General features: G+C 37.6%; 1 protein-coding gene across 10 annotated transcripts in view; it reads right to left on the reverse strand.

Moving 5' to 3' along the window:
- Positions 1-4,851: 4,851 nt before the first annotated feature.
- The window catches only part of EVI5 (ecotropic viral integration site 5), a 197,574-nt gene continuing 181,293 nt past the window's right edge, over positions 4,852-21,132 (reverse strand). For 3 of the 10 annotated variants that reach the window (XM_027611578.2, XM_027611587.2, XM_027611549.2), the window contains one exon: positions 4,852-9,111. In XM_027611578.2, the coding sequence (XP_027467379.1) occupies positions 8,800-9,111 (312 nt within the window). In that variant the 3' untranslated portion in view covers positions 4,852-8,799. Of the gene's footprint in view, positions 9,112-16,075; positions 16,089-21,132 lie in introns of all 10 variants that reach the window. The other 7 variants (XM_027611594.1, XM_027611558.1, XM_027611569.1 and 4 more) reach the window with 5 other exon arrangements.

The following is a 21,132-nucleotide window of genomic DNA, read 5'->3' on the forward strand; positions in this document are numbered from 1 at the left end:
TCTCTCTGAGGGAGTCTGAATCATATGACTTACCTTAGCCAATGAAATATGGCTGGAAGTGAAGTATATCACTTCCTGGCAAAAGTTTTGGGAGCCAGCATGTTGTTCACCATGTCACTTTTCCCTCTGCCCTAATAATCAGCAATGTTCAAAATAGAAATGGCTTCACCAGCCCGGGTCCTAGAGTAAAAACAGTGGAGGGCAGAGCAGTGGGCAACTTTTGATGGACATGTAGCATGAGTCAGAAAAGATGCTGTAAGCCACTGAGATTTTAGGGTATGCAATAACAACAACAAAAACAAGAACAACAACTGGTATTATTACCACCACTGGCAGAGATAGGAAATAGAGACGGTCAGGCCAGTTCCTCAAACAACACATTTATGTGGAAATATCATGTTGACACCGGGAATATGGAACTGAAATGCAATGAGAAGTCAAGGCAGGAGAAGGAACATTCAAATCAATAACCATTTTCTGAGTGGCCTGTATTGATTGGTTCTGGGGATTCAGAGATGCAATGCACAATCTCTTCTAGCAAACACTGAGCACTTAATCACTTACTACCTGCTAGCCCTTTTGGGTTTGGGCACATGTGTTGTCTCCAGTCTCACCAAAGAGCAGTTTGGTGATGAACAAGAAGCTTCTCCAATTTTGACCCACAAATAGACAATTCTATTTTAGAGAAATTAGTGGAGCAAATGAAAGGTTGTGGGATACGTTTAAAATAGCTACAGATTGTTCAGAGCTGTGGAGCCAGACCCAACAGCACACCTTCCCACACGCCCCACTTGGCCCTGTGATTACTCAAATCGCAGCACTGGCCCGGGCTGCTGCCTGCCAGGAACACCCCTCCCAAGGACAGAACTGGAAGGTAGTTTGCCAGGAAAGGGAAGAGTTGGACTGTACCTGGGCGGAAATGCATGACATTTACCTTTGTATTTATAAGTTTATGCTTCACATCATGACCCCCCACTGTTTGGTTTTCCACCTCCTCCCCTGGCAGTTTGTGGCACTGGCAGGAGCTCAGCCAGGCTGAGGAGGGGTGGGGGAGAGGGACCCGGCTCAGAGACTTCTTTAGGCTGAGAAGCCTAAGCCGGACCAGAAGCTTATCTGGTAGTGGGAGGCTGCAGAGATGGACATTCATTCATGCACCAAAGCTTTTAAAGTTTTTGTAAACGGAGTGTGGTTGGTCCAATCCTGAGCTCTGGTGACGGGTACAGGGGCAGAAGCTGGACCTTGAGACCTACAACACAGAAGTGACAATGTGGGACCGTGGGGGAATGGATGCTATCTCTTCTACCCAGAGGAAGAGTCAGCCTGGTCGAGGTTAGGCGGGCCCCCGCACAACTGTGTCTTGAAGGATGATGTACAGCAAACACCAAGAGGGGCACCTAGTCCAGTCCTGGGGTGGGTGCAAAGGTGACACCAGAGACCACAAAAACCTCTGCCTGAAGAGGAAGAAGAGCCCTTGGCCAGGGAGGAGACACCAGGTTCAAGGCTCAATGACTTGACTGCTCTGCTCCGCTCTCTGTCCCACCCCCTGAAGCAGAGGCAGGGAACAGTTAGGGGCTCCCAGGTGCATCTCAACTGTCACAGCATCTTTCAGCTTTGGAGTCTCTCATGTGTACAGTATGCATTTCCTTTAAAAAAAAAAAATCAGAGAAACATTTTTAAAGCCAACTTGTTTTTTTCCACCTAGCCCTGATCTCTCCTATTACCGAGGACAGCCTCAGAGAAGATCCTGCACAATCTCTGAACAAGGGGCCAGCCTGGGTGACAAGGGGGTGAGGACACAACAGCTGATAGATCTTACATGGACATGGTAGCAGCTACCTTGGGAGAGTCAATTCAGGACGATTTAGAATGGTTCTCTGGGCCTGAAATCCCCCATACTGGTTGAAGAGGCTTCATTTCTAGACATCCATGGTGAAATCTAGAATGCAGGAGGGATGTGACCATGCACTCAAATCAGGAGATATTAGCACCCCTGTATGAGCAGGCCATTAGATAGGAGATAGTGGGGCACACCAGGCAGTTGTGACAGGAGTCATAGGCCCAGCCACGGGCAAGATGGAGCTTCTGGATGGGCGAGGAGCAGGGGAAGTGGCCAAAGACCATTCCCCTACGCTAGACATAACCTTTGAATTCTCAGGACATTGTACGTGTACACTTGCATCTCTCATTCCATGTGTGAGGACAGGAGTTGGTCTGCTTCCTCTTTGGCCTCCTCATCAGTGCCTGCTGGATGTCTTATGCCAAAGCAGTGGTCAGGGATTAAGAGATCCTGGGAGCGAGGTTGGCTGCATTGGGATTCTGGGGTTTCCACTGACATTTATATTTCCAAAGATGTCATTTAGCCCATTTTAATACTAAGCAAACTGAGGTAACATGATTTATTCAACTATGCGTTCATTCAACAAACATTTATTGTGAGCTAAAGCACTATTCTGAGTAACTGGGGATAGAGATGAAAATCATAAAGCTTTCAATCTAGAGTGGGTTGACGAAAACAAATGATGTAAAATGTGTAGAATGTCAGACAGTCGTCAATGTTACGGAGAAAAATAAGTCTGGGAGGAGATTTAAAAAGGAATGGTCAGAAAAGGCCTCCGCTGGGGGTGATACCTGAACAGAAACCAGGAGGAGGTGGGGAGCTAGCCTTGTCGGAATGTGGCCAAACACCATTCCAGGACGGGCAAGGCTCTGGATGGGAGTGTGGCATTCAAGGAGCATCAAGGAGGCCATAGAATTATGTGATTTGTCCAGGTTTCATTAACACAAAGCTTGAGTCCCAGTCTAGTGTTAGAAATCTACAGCTAGGGGCTCAGTCGTTAAGTGTCTGCCTTCAGCTCAGGTCATGATCCCAGGGTCCTGAGATCGAGCCCCACATCGGGCGGGCTCCCTGCTCAGTGGGAAGCTGCTTCTCCCTCTCCCACTCCCCCCGTTTGTGTTCCCTCTCTCACTGTCTCTGTCAAAAAATAAAATCTTAAAAAAAAAATCTACATCAAAAAAATTATTTTTCATGGGCACTGTAAATTTTATAACTATTCAGATTTGTTTTTCTCTCTTCTATATATCTTTATTTGAACATATTTAATTATAAGCTGACTTTAAGTTATTAACATGCTTAATTTTTTTTACTGTCTTAACAATTTTTAAGTGTACAATTCAGCAGCATTAAATACATTCGGTGTCGTGCAACCATCACCACCAAAGTCCATTTTCAGAACTTTTCATTACCCCAAGCAGAAGCTCCGTATCCATTAAACAATAACTCGCCTCCTCCCCACGACCCTCTTCCCTAGTAAGAGCTACTCTATTTCTGTCTCTTTGAATTTGCTATTCTAGCTACTTCATATCAGCGGAACCATATTATGTGTTGAGCTTATTTTATTTAACATGTTTTTAAGATTTATCCACATTGTGGTATGTATTAAATTTCATTCTTTATAGTTGAGTAATATTCCATTGTATGTATGCCACATTTTATTTACTCATTCACCTGTTACTAATGGTCACGTTGTTTCTATCTTTTGGCTATTGTGAATAATACTATTATGAACACTGGTGTACATACAGATCTCTGTTTGAATCTCTTTTGAGTATATATCTAGAGGTGGAATTGCTGGATCATATGGTAATTCTATGTTTAACTATTTTGAGGAACTGCCAAAATTTTTCACAATGGCTGTACCATTTTACATTCACAACAATGCACGAGTTCCAATTTTCCATATCCTTGCCAACACTTTTTTTTAACTGCCATCCTCATAAGTGTGAAGTGGCACCTCACTGTGGTTCAAGTTTCACTTTTACTATTAGAGTCAAATTTGCGATCTGTCTTTAATAGATGCATATATTTTTAGTTTTGGTCCTAGCAGCTTATTGTTTTTTGACCCACTTAAATTTATACCACAGATTTGCAACGAGGGGTGATTTCTATTCTTAGTCCTCCTTACTGGGGATACTGGCAACAACTGGAGACCTTTTGGGTTGTCACAACTGAAGGAGGGGTGGTACTGGCATCTAGTGGGTAGAAGCCACGGATGCTGCTGCACATCCCTACCATGTAAGGGACAGCCTCCTGCTACAACGTGGCCTCAAATGCCAACAGTGCCAAGGCGGACAGACCCTGGGTTCCATCTGTCTTGTCATATTTCATGTACCTTTGTAAAGTGTCTTCAACCCTTCAGGAACAAAGAATATATAGTGAACTACTGCTTCTGAAGTAAACAATGTTAACATTGTGATAAAGATGCAGAAAGTGTAACTCTTTTCATAATAGCATATTCAAATTATATATTTGAATATACTTATTAACTTAGTTGCTAATTGATTCAATCACCTAAAATATGATGTGAGATAAAAATATCACTATTAATATTTTCAAAAAGTTAGCATGTTCCTGAAAGAAATAATAAAGCTAGATATCTTGCCTTTCATTAAACTGAAAAATGTCATGTACCAGGCTCTCTGGCACTAATTATGCATGGTGGACCAGATGGATATGGTCCCTGTACTCACGGAGCACAAACCTCACTCATGAATAGGTGATGTTAAGCCACGCATTGCTTTTTTTTTTTTTTTTAAGATTTTATTTATTTGACAGAGAGAGACACAGCGAGAGAGGGAACACGCACAGGGGGAGTGGGAGAGGGAGAAGCGGGCTTCCCGCAGAGCAGGGAGCCCGATGTGGGGCTCGATCCCAGGACCCTGGGATCATGACCTGGGCCAAAGGCAGACGCTTAACGACTGAGCCACCCAGGTGCCCCAAGCCAAGCATTGTTAATAGTGTATTGATGCCTCTCCCCTTTTAAGTTGAATAGTTTAAGGAAACAGAAATTCTTATAAAATGAAAAACTTTAATAATTTTTTAAAGGAAAGGCACAAGTAAACATTTCAGGTTATCATACAATGTTACAATAAGAAATTCCAACAGTAAAATGAAAAACATTATAATTTTGCATCTCTATAGTATATCTAATGTATTATTCCATCATCTTCTCTTTGGAGTGTAAAGAGAGGATAGGTAGATCAATGGATGTGATGTAAAAAGTTGGATTATAAATAGCATTCACTCCACTTTTAACCAGGAATTTTCATTTCAGGAGAATGCATTAAATTAAAATCAATTCATTTTAAAAAACTTACTGTTTTGTTAATGATGGAGCAGCAGTAACTTTCAGGCTAAAGCACACTGTTTTAATAAAGTAAATCCTTGATTTCATAAAACATTAGCTGTCGACGTCCGGTACTACACAATCATTAAGCTGGCCATGAAAGGGCTTTACCGAAACACAATTCATATATTTATTTTACTTTAAATCTGAAAATGATAGTGTATTATGTAAAAGATAAATAAGAATATGGAACCAATTCATTTCTTATGATGTTAGAAATAAAATACTTAAAAAGGTCTAGACCTTGTTTTCAAAGGCACTATCTGGAGAGTAACAAGCTGCATCATGCTCAGAGCTGTTTTGTTTTTTTTTTCTTCCAAACTAGCTTGCCAGTTGAGACTTAACGTCTCAATTAGTCATCAAACATTGAGTACCTAATATCTATCAATAGAAAGGGTAGAAATTGTGTAACATATATCTTTGACTGCTTTTTTCAGGAAGAAAAAAATTTACCATTGATTCTTAAAAGGCTGTTGAAATATTGGCTTGATCTAAAAGTTCTGTTTCATCACCTCAGTGCGATTTCCATTTTATTCAGATCACCTGTAGCTTCTACTTTTAGCGTTTCAACCTAGATGGCAATAACACCAGGAAGGTAACTATCCTAAGAGAGTACTTTTGTGTGTGCGTGTGAGTTTATTTTATTCACTTATTCCTCCCTGAATATTCTCCAGCTCTAAGTGTTAAACTGAGTAACATTTAAATGACACAAAGTGATTGTGTCAGGGATTAAATAAAGTCTATCAAGAGAACATGTTCCAATACCTTGAAAGTCTTAATATGAAGGGCATAGCATCCTGGTTGCATTCTAAAAACCAGGAAGATTCTAAACCCTTCTAAGGAGCATTTGAATCAAAGTTCTTGAATGAGATGATTGTTGTTTCTAGTTTTTCCATTGTCCAAAATACAAGAATATCAGTGGATTAAGGTTTACTTACCATGATTCTTTTAACACTCGATTCCTAACCAGAAAACAGTAGTTAGGAAATTCTCTAAGAATATCCTTCATATTTAGAATTCAAACATGATTCTAGAAAGATGTTCTTATTTTAAAGTCAAATTATAACATCGGCTCATTGAAGCATACCTTAAAGGTCAACATGCCTGCTTTAAAGAGCGGTGCCGGGATTCTGGAATTCTTCCCTTTCTGTCTCCATTTCCAAAGGTAGAGATGTCCTTCCAAATTTGTCTTTGGCATCAAACAGCTGGAATATTTTCCACTTGAATAGTGGTGAGTTTAAGATCCACTAGGAAATTTAGTCTTCCAAACCATTAGTTCAACAGCAAAAGCAAATCATCTGATCTTCTACTGAGACAAACTTAAGACGCAAGCCTACATTTTAGAGGGTCTGCAAACTTTTTCTCTAAAGTGCCAGACAGTAGATACTCTGGGCTGTTTGTGCACTACGGTCTCTGTTGTCTCTACTCAACTCTGCCATGTACACGAAAGCAGCCGCAGACAATACGTAAATGGATAAGCATGGGTAAGCTCCGATAACATAGTTTTATCAATACTGAATTTCAGAGGATTTTCATGTGACACAAAATATTATTCTTTGATTTTTCCCCCAACTATTTAAAAATTAAAAACCACTCTTAGCTTTTGGGTCATGTAAAAACAAGAAGCTGGCTGGAAGAGCCTTATGGCCTGTAGTTGCTGACCCTTGGTCTAGATCAATAGATTACATAAAACTATTGGGGTGAAAGCAATCATGTGGTCATGACTCATCTCATTTTACTTGGGCATCAACAGCTTCTAGGCTGACAGTAATGAACCCCAAAAGAGAATCCTAAAAGCACCAGACGATTCTAGTAGAGCTGTGCAGAGTTTGAGTGTTGATACATCTATACACAGATACAGATCTATATATATTCAGGAAACACATTTAAATCACATTAATTGTCAGAAGAGCAGAGAATGGAGAAATTCATTAGCTGAACCTTTTCAGCTTGGTGTCAGAGAGATCTTGATTAGAACTTTGGCTCTGCTACTTACTAACTTGTAACCACAGGTAAATTACTTAACCACTAGAATTTAACCTGGTGATATGGACACAACAGGCCTATTTTCAATCTTGTTTCTCAAGCAAATAGCTACAAAGGGCTTGCTAGAAAAGCCTAGTCTATCATGTACCATAAAGTTTAACTTCTGGCTTTAGACACAAAACGATTTTCTCTCTTCTACTCCATTCTGTCATGTAAAGTTTTTTTTCTGCATGCAACATGTTGTGCAAAATTGTACCTCCATATATACTGAATTCTACTTTCCTCTTATCCTTGAAGGCTTCCCCCCGCCCCCATAGGCTGCTGATGAAAACAGAAGTGGAAAGCATCCAGTCAACACACTCTTGTTATCTTTACGTACTCTGAGTGTAATTTGGTGTTTCCACCAATTTATCAAAGACAGGGAAAAAAGTCTAGATGATAAAAAGGAAGAACTGGTAGGAAAGAATTCTTATGGCTTTATCTATGGATTAACTAGAGAATCTGAAGATAATGTTCATAGATTATTTGCAGATATGATTTTTGTGTATCTTGGACCTCAGTCCATTGCTTAAATTATATTAAGTAGATATTAGCACTAAGTAATACGTGCTATAACCTCTTTAATAATGAAAAATTTATTGTTATATACACATGAAGCAAAATATGTCACCAGTAGTGTTTCTGAACAAGCATTAGTTCACTTATGAATCTGCTAGTGTTAAATGCTAAGCAAAATACTAAAGCTATTAAAATATTAGTTTGGTTTTCTTTTCAATTTTCTTTTAACCTAGTATTTACAGAAGTCCTGTTAGAATACTGAAGGCAGTCATTTTGCAACATGTACATTCTCCATATAAAATGATTTTCAAGGTGGGTGATGTAAATTTATAAATATGTACAAAAACCCCATTTATTTGTAGTTAACCTACTACTCTGACCAGTAGGCAACACATGGAAGCATCATATGCACGTAAAAATTAGAAATTAAAACAAAACTTAAAACTCTCAAGATAGATGACCATTCATTTGTGTTTGTAAAATTATATGGGGGGAAAAAAGGCATTGTATTTGGGAGCTTTCAGTGGCCCACTGCTAAAGTAGTAATTTTAACTGAAAAATAAAAAACAAAAAAACAAAAAACAAAGAACCAGAAACACTCCCCCAACACAAAAACACAAGATAAATTAGATGTATATCTTGGTCAAATGTTTGTAGACAGCTGCCCTGAAAACAAACCAATAAATATGCAATTTGTTGAATGAGCATGAAATATTGCACTAGAGCAGTTTTGTCTGAAGAAAATTCAATTTTTCATAGTCCTGAACTTCAAAAGGCTTCCCACATATAAATTGCATTTTCTAAACAAGAAACATTAATATTCAGTAATACTGTTAGAACCTTATTTTTCCCATTAACCATATTCCTGTCTACTTTATGGCAATGGTTAAGTCAGTGGTGAAGATCTGGCAAAGATAAAAAGGCAGATAAGACTGTAAAATATATATATATATATATATATATATGTATATGTATATACGTATGTACATATGAAACAGGTATGTTCCAAAAACCCTTAATCATATGATAACTGATCCCTTAAAAAACCCCACAGTCTAGGTCACAGTGATGGTCAGACAGTGGTTGAGTACGACTCTCTTCTTGGGGGCTGCTCCTTTCGAGCCATTTGGTTGCTGTCTCTTGTCTCCAACACACCGTCTTCTGTTTCACTTTCACTACCATCTGCCACGGTGGGGTCCAAAGACATCGGGCCAGATTTTTTGTGCAAAGGAAAACCAACGCCACTTTCCTGTATGGAATTATCCATAAAATCTTCATCAGAGGAATGGAATGATTCATCATCTCCTATTAAATGGTTGACAATGTGGATTCCATCAAAAGGAGGCTGGCCTGAGAAGACCCTCTGGCCTTTTAGGCACCTGAGCTGTCAAAACAAAATCCAAGTTAATATACTCAACTAGGGGAAACACACACACCAAGAAAGCAAATGTTTCATGTTTAAGAAAGAAGATACCTTGCCTTTTTTTTTTTTTGCCATTTGTAGATAAAATAGTAACTACCAATTTTTATGTGCCTCCTATGTGTTATGTAATAGGCACGTAACTTGTTATTTTAATTGAATTATCACAAGAGTCCTATGTGGTAGATTTTATCATCCTCATTAGAAATGAGGAAATGGGAACTCAGGTAGAGGTACTTGCTGTGGACACATAGCTAATAGCAAAATTTAGATTCAAATTGAACCTTCATTATATTATAGATAATATAACGAACTCCATGCACCCATCACCTAATTTCAACAACTAACATCATGGACAATCCTGTTACATTATACCTCTCCTGCCCCTGGATTACTTTGAGGTAAATCCCAGACATTCTATCAGTTTTACATAAATATTTCAGCATGCATCTCTAGAAGATGTGGACTTTAAGACCATACTGTGAACTATCACACACACTGCCTCAAGAGCATGTCCCCATAATAATGAAAATCAGTTACAAATACTGAAAACTTGCTAGGAGTCTCCATCCTATTATAATATTCCAAAGACCACCAAACCACCATCAGTCACTCTGGGCAGGAATGCATCTTCCTACTAATGAGATTTCTCTCTGCATGGGAGGAATGAGTAGTATATAGTTTTGCCTTCTCTCCCCTACTCCTCCCCAGGGAGAACGAGCAACTTCGCTTATTAGGGAATAGGGGAGAGGAATGGCATGTATTGCCCAGCTATTTCTCTTTTCTTTCCACCTTTCAGAACCAGCTTCTGGCTATCCCAGGAGCTTCACGTGGCCAGACCTTCATGTGGGCATCATATGCTACCTGTTACTAGGTGGGCAAGTCTGACTAATTCTAGAGTTCAGCAATGAAAAACCCATTGTTGTCACAAATCTAAACCACATTCTCCAAAACCAGCTTTTTCAGGATTAAAGGTGACTTCTATCATCTCCCACTTCTTTGCCTAAGTTACCTTAAACTCCCAAACCCGCCGCCATGGATATTACCACTTCTACTACCATATAACTACCATACGATTGAGACGTCAGCCCTGTCGTCCTCAAGAGCTTAGGTTTAAATAGGAAATTTAATTTTGATAAGGTCGCTTGTTTAATTTCTCCCACACACCATGAAATTTCTCCTACAATAGAGCAGAAGAGCTAAAAACAAAACAACCAAAACAATAAGTGAAAAAAACTAATTCCCAAAATCTCCCTTGACTTGCAAGAATTTGGCTGAACTAGGTCCCATGCCACTATTAACCTTCAACTTTGTTTCTCAGGGACAAATTCCTGGTCACTCACTATCTTTCAAATCTTAAGATAAAGTCTATGTGAAATATTCAGGAAATATTACACACACTTTCAAAACTAACGGTTCTGAGAGTAAAGACACTACAGCCTGGCCATACACCTGCCAGCTCTCCTGACAGACTTCCGGGAAGAAGTGAAGAAACGTCAGCACTTCCCTGCTGGGGTGTGAACAACGGGAAACAAGAAGGACACTGAGACTCCGGAGAGTGATGTCTGCCTCAGACCTTCAACCCTAAAGAAATCCCTGTGCCCTGGGCCAAGAGAATAAAATTACAGTGGGGTACAATGTACTTTAAGTAATACCAACTCCCTTGGCAGGGCAGAAGGATCTAACCTGGGAGTTGAAGTTTTAGGGAAAGGGCACAGAGCGCCACAAGGACCTCTCAGAGCTGTCATACCCACTGCATTACTACAACGGCCACGTGCTGATGCAACATCCCATCACCACATTGCAACACACGACTTGGAGCTCCAAGTGTTAGATTAAGTCAGTTAATCTCTTCCTTTCTTTTCTTCCCAGACCCTTTTGAAGAAATAATCTGGAACACGTGTCTTCCTTTTCCCTGGCTGTTACCAAAGGAGTACGGCAGGGGAACCACAACTTCCCAATTGTTTGGAAAGCTGTAGCTCTAACAGATTTTATTGCAACTAAAAAACTGCAGCCTCTTATCAGATGTAATAAGTCACCTCAAATATTATATAAAACTAACTCTAGGTGGAGCGGTCATTTCCTCAAAGTCAAAAGGCATGCAACTAAAGCTTCTTTATTTGAGAACTGCTAATAAAGAACAGCAATAGCATAAAGGAATTTTGGAGAAGAAAAAGGTGAAGGCAAGGGATTCTCTGGTAAAACTGAAGCTATCCCTTTATCATCTCTTAGACCTAGGAGTGTACTCACTGGTTCTGAGAGGAAGGAGGCCTGTATATGCCCCGAAAGGGGACATTTGCACAAGGAACTCCAGGGTACTGAGTACCCATAATGTGCTCTAGAACAGGCTGAACTTCAGGTGAGGATGTCCTGTGAAGAGAGGTTTGGCTAGAGGAAGGCCAGAGCTGGGCCCTCTAACGTGCAGTCTTGGGTGTCTGGATCTAAGAGCTGTACTGCTGATCCTATTACTAGACTTTTAGGAGCTAATTATATTTAAACAACAACAAAAAACAATTTTCTCAACCCTACATCCCCACTTCCACAGATATTATTATTGGTAGCACACTTAGATTAGCATATCTCAAAATATGGTCCACTGATCATCTCCATCAGGATAACCAAAGATGATTATTAAAAATGCAGAATCCATACCCAGATCTAAGGAATCAAAATCCGGAGAGTGAAACACTTTTTAAAAAAGTTTATTATTTGTTTAAATAATCTCCACACTTAGCGTGGGGCTCGAACTCACAACCCTGAGATCAAGAGTCACAGGCTGCACTGACTGAGCCAGCCAGGCGCCCCGAGAGTGAAACAATCTTACAAGCATCTCAGGAGACTGTGATAGCTCAGTTTGAGAAATCACTGTGGTAGATATTCTGTTCAAATCAAATGAGGCTGAGTCAGAAAGGAGTTGATTTACCTGAAATGGTAATTCTTATTCACAATAAAAGTGCTTCTGAACAAAGAACAACTGCCTGTGTGTGCCTGGTATACAGAAATGGATGCAATCTTTCAGTAGTACAGCTAAGCTGTTCGCAGCCAAATCCACTACCTGGTGGGTGAAACAAGGAGCAGTCTGTTTAAATGCGTTTTCTTGAAACTTTCTCCTGGTATAGGGTAGGACCCAGGAATGCATATGTTCAAAAGACCTGAAAAATTTTGATGCACATCCCAGGGTAAGGACCACTACTTAGGCAACGTTTTGTCTGTTTGGTATCTTGGCTTTGTTTGGTATCTTCTTTGAATCAAACATAGGATCAGGAATCTGACAAAAGCTACTGACTCTCTTTCTTGAAAAGTACATATATATACTTTAGCATACCCTTCTGCAGCCCCCTGTCTTTTCTAATTTTTGGTTAAAGACTGTTGGGACATCTTTATGAAGCAACAACAAAACAACTAAACTTTGTGAAATGCCAGTAACACACCCATATCATGAAAAGATTTAAAAAGTATTATTTTTCTAGGTGAAATTAGGCATAGGTTTTAAAGTCACTGAATGTGAATGGAAGTACTTTTGAGATTCACCAAGGAAACAGAGGGGCCAGGATTCTTTGGAATTTGAAGAAAAGGGACTCTTCTCTGGTGAATATTGGGATTTCCCCAAAGAAGGGTCTCAGCTAGATCATAATCAACAAACCCTATATAGGCATTCAGAACTTCCTGCCAGCTTTTAAAGTTCTCCATGCCTAAAGTTTGAGCAGGGAGTCAAATATTTGAAAAAAGCGCCTAAGAGATGCTAGGGGGAAAAAAAAAGGCAACTAGGAGGAAACAGACTACTGGTGAAAAGAAAACTCTTTAAAAATCATTTATTTCCTCTGAAGAAACTGCATCCATGTGTAAAAACAAAAACAAAAACAAAAAAACCAGAATACTCTAAAAGAGGTTTTAGACATAAATTTCTCTGACCTGAAAGACAGGAGCTTTGAGACTGAAAAAGCCTATCAAGTATCCATCACGATGGATAAAAGTAGACTTATATGATGGTACCTCACAATGAAATTTCAGGACACTGGGAACAAGAAAAGATAAAGCATCCAGCCAAAAACAAAAACATGTTGTATATAAAAGATTAAGAATCACAATGATAGGGGCACCTGAGTGGCTCAGTCCATTAAGCCTCTGTCTTCGGCTCAGGTCATGATCTCAGGGTCCTGGCTCCCTGTCAGCGGGGGGCCTGCTTCTCCCTCTCCCTCTGCCCCCTGCCCTGCTTGTGTGCTCTCTGGCTCTATCTCAAATAAATAAATAAAATCTTTAAAAAAAAAAAGAATCACAATGATATTAGACTTCTCAACTCTAAAGAGAGTAGAGCAAGGCCTTCAAAATTCTGGGAAAAAATTTCCAACATACATTAAGAAAATTGTAATTACCTTAAAAAACATTTTAAATACAGGGGATAATTTAGTGGATTCCTGTGTTGTCATCACCTAGCTATTTGGAAGCAAATGAAAAAGGATTTTTATGTTTTTTTCTCTTAATAAATACGATCACATTTATTTTCAATAGCTTTTATTCTGCCACCAGGAATAATTGAGCATGCCTATTATAACCAGCCTTGGCCAGCACGACCATTACATATTTTTCTTCATTATAATATGCACTATTATTGTCACTTGGTTTCTTTGATTACTGCTGGGATGGTTGAGATTTTCTTTTGATCCCAGTATAAAATATAGTAATTATATTAGTTTCAGGTATACAATATGGTGATTCAGCACTTCCATACCTCACCCAGTGCTCAATCACAAGTGCCCTCCTTAATCCCCATCACCTATTTCACCCATGCTCTTGCTCACCTCCCCTCTGTTAACCATCAGTTTGTTCTCTATAGTTTAAGAGTCTATTTCTTGGTTTCTCTCTCTCAAAATATAGTTTTTAAATAACGTTAGCCTATTGTACTAGAAGAGGTCTTAGAAAAATATAATACACAATCTAATTCTGGAGTCCTTACTTTTAGGAGAATGTTGATGATGTTTAACAGCACCCTTTGACTTCCTAATTCTCTAGAATAATTAATAAATTGTGTTACATATAAGAACCACCTGGCCTTTATTTTAAAAATTTTTAGATTTTTGGGCCCTCCTCTCAGACACCTGGATTCAGCAGGCAGGACTCAGGAATCTGTATTTTAAACAAGTACTCCAGGTAGTTTTTTTTTTTTTTTTTTTAAGATTTTATTCGTTCATTTGACAGAGCAAAAGCACAAGCAGGGGGAGCTACAATCAGAGGGAGAGGGAGAAGCTGGCTCCCCACTGAGCAAGGAGTCCAATGAGGGGCTTGATCCCAGGACCCTGGGATCATGACCTGAGCTGAAGGGAGAGGCTTAACCAACTGAGCCACCCAGGCACCCCTCCAGGTAGTTCTGAATAGGATGATCCATAGATCACATTCTGAGAGACACTGCTCTAAATGGATCATATTTAGGGATTTACTATATCAGGATCATGTTAAGAAAATTTGGTAAGGATAAATAAATTTGAACTTAAGATGTTCTTATTAATTTATCCCTGCCATTATCACTGTCATATTTTAAAAATACAATGAATTTTGTGCCTAATGTGGACACATAACTAACTTGGGGGGAAAAATGAAAATACAAAGAACTAGAAGGCTAATAAATATTTTAAGATATGACACCTTCACCATCTAGTTTCAAATCTAGTTCCCATGGGGTAAGTGTTTCAGAGGATTCATCACTGAGGAACACCATCCAGTTTTAGACATCTCAACATCTCAGTTTAGTGAGAGAACATGTGTTTATAAAACAGAGTCAGAGCCTTCTCTCCTCCTCCTCCTATCAAATGTCAACCTTCAAATTCAAACTTTATTCTGAGGATCAGCTTCATATTCAGGTGACAGACTATACCTTTTAAAGGATAACATGTCTAACTTCAGGAGTACAGTTCTAGCTTTACAGCCCTTGATAGAAAAACTATTTTTTTAAAGATTTATTTATTTATTTTATAGGATGGGGAGGAAAGAGGGAGAGAGAAACTCAGCCTCTGTGCTGAGCCCGATGTAGGGCTCAATCTTAAGACCCTGAGATCAGGACCCAGCCAAAGCCAAGAGCCAGTCGCTTAACCAACTGTGCCACCCAGGCGCCCATAAGTAGCCTGATATTAAAGAGTATATTCTGTATGATTCCACTTAGTTTAAAAAAATAATTTAAAAACAAGTAAAAAAAGGAGAAAAATTTGGAGTTCAGTGATAGATAACACAAAGTTCATTAAACTTACTTGCCTTGCATTTGTGAACATTTGAAAATATCCCTAATAAAAAACATGCACATTAAAAAAATAAGGTCATCAATAAAATCTCTCAAAAACATTTCCAAGTTCATTTGTAGCTGACCATTTTGATAAGCAGTTACACTCACCATAATAAAACCCCAAATAATCCAATGACAAAAAACAAAAAAATAAAAACTGCTTCCTTTACATTTTAAAAGTATTTCTTTTTTATTTTCTGGTATTATTTTGATATTAGTAGTTAAAATATTAGCATTTTAATAATTTTATAGCATATTTAATACATCAGTAGGCATAAATATTTTCATAAACAATACTGTATTGATTGGCATACATATATATTTGAGTATATTATTTATGGATAAGTTTTTTCCAAGTTTCAACGAATACTTAAAATCAGCACTGCCTGGACGGCTGCCGTGCTATACTCTACCACTTCTGTCAGCCTCTAGAGATGTAGACTATTTCTTAATCATTTTTGTATCCTAGAACTCAGCATTCTGACTCGACAAGAGTGGGCACATAGGAAATATGGATGAACTACACTGAAAAGATAACAGGATTCCTGAGAAAGCCCTCCAGTACTAATTATTCATCTCATCCTTTTTGAATAAGAATAAGAAGACGACAGAGGGGAGTGCTAATATACAAGACCCCAGGAATGGACTGTTTCTTACCTGATATGGACTGCTTCATCATGTTAGGCATGAAGAGACAGAGTAAAGAGATAAAAACATAGAATTTGTTTAAATAATACTTAAGATATTCTGACATACTCATTACAGCTTAAAAAGCTAACAAAATCTTAACCTCTCACTAGCTTCAAAGAGATTGGATTTTAAGATTTCTCTGCATGTATTCAACAATACTGACCCAAAGAAAGTATTTAGTAATTAGAAAAAGAAAGTGTTAAGATATTATACAACATATAAAGAAGACAGCACAAGAGGCGGTATAGCTAATAAGAAAACAGGAAACTGTCATGTTCATAGTCTGATGAACGTAGGTTTTGACAGGAAATAGCAGAGTTTCTAACTGCATGATAGTAAAAATTCTAACACTAAAAACGAGTATTAAAACTTATTACAGCTATTTCACATAAAGATTATCAGTAAAATTTGAAAGCAGGGAGAAACACCTGCAGGAATGAAGATTCTGAAGGCCCAAAGGACTTCATAATCATTAAAGATACACAAGTATTTAAAAAATTTCTCATTAGTCTACTTCATTAGCTAAACCTCTAGAGGTTAAGATAGAAGTTTCTTTTGTAAAACAGAGAAATGTTATAGCTTTAGAGATTTGTAGCCTTTAAATATAACTTCCTAATAAATAATAGAGAAATCTGTGCTGAGAAATTTGATCACCTGGGCTGGTGTCCATGTGGACAGAGTACACATGTTCTCTATGTGTTTGCTTTCTTCTAGTAATTTTAGAACACTGGTAACTTGAAAAGGTTTGGGTTGATTTTTGCAGTTGATTTTAAAGAGACACAACAGGTTATCCTTCCTCAATTTTAATGTGTAGGGTAATAAAATTAATAATAAACTCATATATATGAGGTTTTACAGTTAAAAGTGCTTCCGTGTATATTATTTATTTCAAGTTATTTCAAGTTAAAAAAAATTTCCCCCGTGTGTGACTGGAGGCTGAATTGTACAGACAACTACCACTTTCTGAGATTCAAAAGAATAAGAAGGGCTGCACTGAATATTCTGAAAGACAATCAGTCCACAACAAAGTGGAAAAAAGTCATCCACACACCAAAAAAACCCCTAACCAAATGAACTTTGATCACTACCAGACAGGGTTTAAACCATTTAAGTGAGTCATGTGATACCAAGCGAACTGCAAAACAGATGCAGTTAAGTTTCCAAGACTGAGTCATATCAGATTATAAAAGCTCCTATTTGTACACTTGGGTTTATATAATCAATCTTTGTAAAACACTGAACTATCGCTGTTAATGCTAAATGTAACATTTCTGTAAGTGATGTATAAGATAAAATTTTAAATAACTATACTTTATATGAGAAGATGGACATAAAGTTCAGTAATCATAAAGATTTGTATTTCTAAGTTCTAGAGGCTTTGCTTTCTTTCTCCAAAGTATAATCGGTAATTTTGTTGAAATCCTTACATAATAGTTTTAATAGTGTTCTCAGTTTTCAAAATGCAAAAGGGAAATGATGTGCTAGATTAATTCTCAATTATCAGCTTCTTTCAAAAATGAATTGGACACATGACAAAGATTAAAACTAGCCATAAGCACCCACACCAAAAGATTTCCAGTGAATCAGAACAGGAAACCAATAAAAGCAATCAATTGGAGGTCATGACTTTTTGATCACTGTATTACATAGACAGGAGCATAAATTCAGACCTAGAGTACTTAAAAGTAGATTAAGTTGAAAAACTCAAGAATTTTTTTGAAATAATACAAAATAGGCAATGTTGAAAGTGGTTCTGGCTTAAAGCTAAGTAAATTATTTTTTAAAAACCAGATAAAGCACTTAAAATTTAAAAAACATACAGATTCTGTGTTAAATGTATAAAATGCAGTAGTTAAAACTCATGCTTTTAAAAGCAAAGAAAATATATGTACCCATAATAATAAGTGAAAAAGGTGGAAAGGAAAGTCTGGCACTGAAGAAATTTATACTGTGCATTTGTTACCAGAGAAGGAGAGAGGGGGAAGAGTTAAGTCCTTTACAAAGAACTCTTAAGTCTTTCTATAGTGTATACTTAGATTTATCCAGTATACTACAGCAAACAAAATGAAACTGCATGGTACTCTTCCTGGCAGCTGACACATCTTGATAAAATTGAAACCATTAACATTATTTAGAAGGTACTATAATGTCAGTGGTGATGAGGTTAGGAATATATGAGCTTCTATGTAAATTTATGACCAATTACAGGAAATAAATCACTTCACACTTGTTTCACTCTGAACTTTTAAAGCTACATCAAAGTACATTTCATTTGATTTAACCTTCAGCTGAAGCACTGAAAAAATTCAAATGTTTAGTAAAACATCCTCATCAAAACAAAGTACTTCTTTTCTATCTGGATTGAACCATTAAGAGGAATCATTCTTCTCTAAGCTAAGATCATAGGTTTTCTCAGTCTATCTTATTACCCAAATTTTAATCATTTATCTGATAAGGGACTTATATCTAAAATATATAAAGAACTCTTACAACTCAATTATAAAAAGACAACCCAATTACTAAATGGGCTAAGGATCTGAGTAAATATTTCTCTAAAGAAGATATAGGTGGCTAATAAGCATATGACAAGATGCCCAATATCATTAGCCACCACACCAGGAAAACACAAATCAAAACCAAAATGAGATGACATTCATAGTTATTAGGATGGCTGTAACAAAAAGGAGAGATAATATCAAGTATTGGCAAGCATGCGGAGAAATTGGAATCCTCATACACAGCTGGTGGAAATGTAAAATGGTACAGCTGCTTTGGAAAACAGTATGGCAGTTCTTCAAACAATTAAACAGAGTGACAATATGACCCAGCAATTCCACTAGTAACATTCAAGACAAATGAAAACATATGGTCACAATGAAATTTGTACATTGAATGCTCACATCAGCATTATCTATAAGAACCAAGAGGTGAAAACAACCCAAATGTCCATCAACCAATAAATAGATAAAGAGAATGTGGTATACCCATTTGATACAATATTATCGGGTAATAAAAAGGAATGAAGTACTGATACATGCTCCAACATGAATGAACCTTGAAAACATTATGCTAATAAAGAAACCAGTTACAGATGACCATATATTGTATAATTCCATTTACATGAAATGTCCAGAATCGGGAAATCTGTAGAGCCAGAAAGTAGATTAGTGGTTGCCTGGGGCTGGGGGAAGGGAGCATGGGGGAAATGAGGAATGACTGCTAATGGGAGTGGTATTAGTTTTTGGAGTGATAAAAACATTCTAAAATTGTGGTAATGGCTGCACAACTCTGTGAATATACTAAAAATTACTGAATTGTACACTTAAAATGGGTGAACTGTACTGTATGTGAATTATATCTCAAATAAACCTGTTTTAAATACATATATTTTGTGGGTATGTTTCCAATGGAGATATTGCCACATTGAAAGTAAATAATTTTCTATCTAGGAAATGTAGAAAATTTAATTGATTTAAAAAAATTCACCAACAATGTTAATCTTCAACACCCAATTTTTTCCTCAACAGAAAAAATGAAGTGGTGGCTACCTTCCCCAGCTTCATTTTAATAGGCAGAAAATATTTGCAGTAAAAAGTTTAATGCTTTAGACAGAAGTATGAAGTAAAAGGAGATGAATGCATTTGTAACATTCAGTTTTTTCCAGAAACTAAAATTAACTACTGATGGAAAAATAATTTTAAAAATACATAATATATATGTATAGCCACAGACCTACACTATTTTGTCACTGAACACAAAATGAGTTTTCAAACAGAAAAGGTTAGTATCCCTCTCTTCCTCATTCTGGGGTACTCATAGGCTGCTTAGTTAAGATTGGGCACTTGTAAACCACATGACCTCATGAATGCTATCTTATCATATCACAGGTTCCTCAGACTGACCACAACAACTTAAATCAGACAGGCAGCAAAGTAACACTAAGTCTTGACACATATTATTGGTATGACATTTTAGCTGTCCAATTCGTGGGGAGTGAAAATCTGATTATCTTAAGTCCAACTGCATCTGTGAGATAGGGTCCATGAAAAGCACATGATTTACTGCACTAAAGACTTCCAACCACAATTTAAAATTTTTAGTTTTTGTAAATCTGAGGGAGCTAGCTCATCTTTTATCAATTCTCCTTTAGTTGACACTTAGTAAGTTTGTAAACACATTTACAAACGTTCCTAGTTTGAAAAACTGTCAATATGGTGTTATTATTTCTTTTAAAAACTAGCATTTTAAAACTGAATTACTTGTTGCAAAAGAAAATAAGGTTTTAAAAGTGATTGGCTATATTTCAAAATCTTGGCATAGCTGAAGAAACTGGACTTTTAGATTTAAGAATATATAGCACTAAAAAACAAGTGTGAAGTATTGGGTAGCTTGAATAATAGGAAGAGAATACCTAAATTAAACTGAAAAGATTCAAACTGGCTCTCAAATGCATTGTTTGGGCCAAGGTCTTAAAGAGAATATAATTCAAAACATAATCAAGGAAAAAGACTCTATTTTATGGATTTCCTCTCGTTTGATTAAGAAAGCTTTACCCTCAGCCATCAGATCAATCTCTCTGAAAGCTATTTTCAGAACCACAGACGACAAACTGATCAGGCTAAGTCTCTGGTTTCAGAAGTGTCCCTCTCTACTGATTTCCCTATTATTTTTATAGCTGCTCCTTCTCTCTCTCCTGAGCTCATTATTTGCCTCCAAACCTTTGCATATGATGGCCTCTCTGCCTAAATACTCTTCTACTCTCCTTTTCCTGGCTTTTTTTTGTTATGTTAATCACCATATATTACATCATTAGTTTTTGATGTAGTGTTCCGTGATTCATTGTTTGCATTATAACACCCAGTGCTCCATGCAATACGTGCCCTCTTTAATACCCATCACCAGGCTAACCCATCCCCCCACCCCCCTCCCCTCTAGAACCCTCACTTTGTTTCTCAGAGTCCATAGTCTCTCATGGTTCATCTCCCCCTCCGATTTCCCCCCCTTCATTTTTCCCCTCCTACTAT

The sequence above is a fragment of the Zalophus californianus genome, chromosome 4 (genome assembly GCF_009762305.2).
Source record: "Zalophus californianus isolate mZalCal1 chromosome 4, mZalCal1.pri.v2, whole genome shotgun sequence".
In the NCBI taxonomy this organism is placed as follows: domain Eukaryota; kingdom Metazoa; phylum Chordata; class Mammalia; order Carnivora; family Otariidae; genus Zalophus; species Zalophus californianus.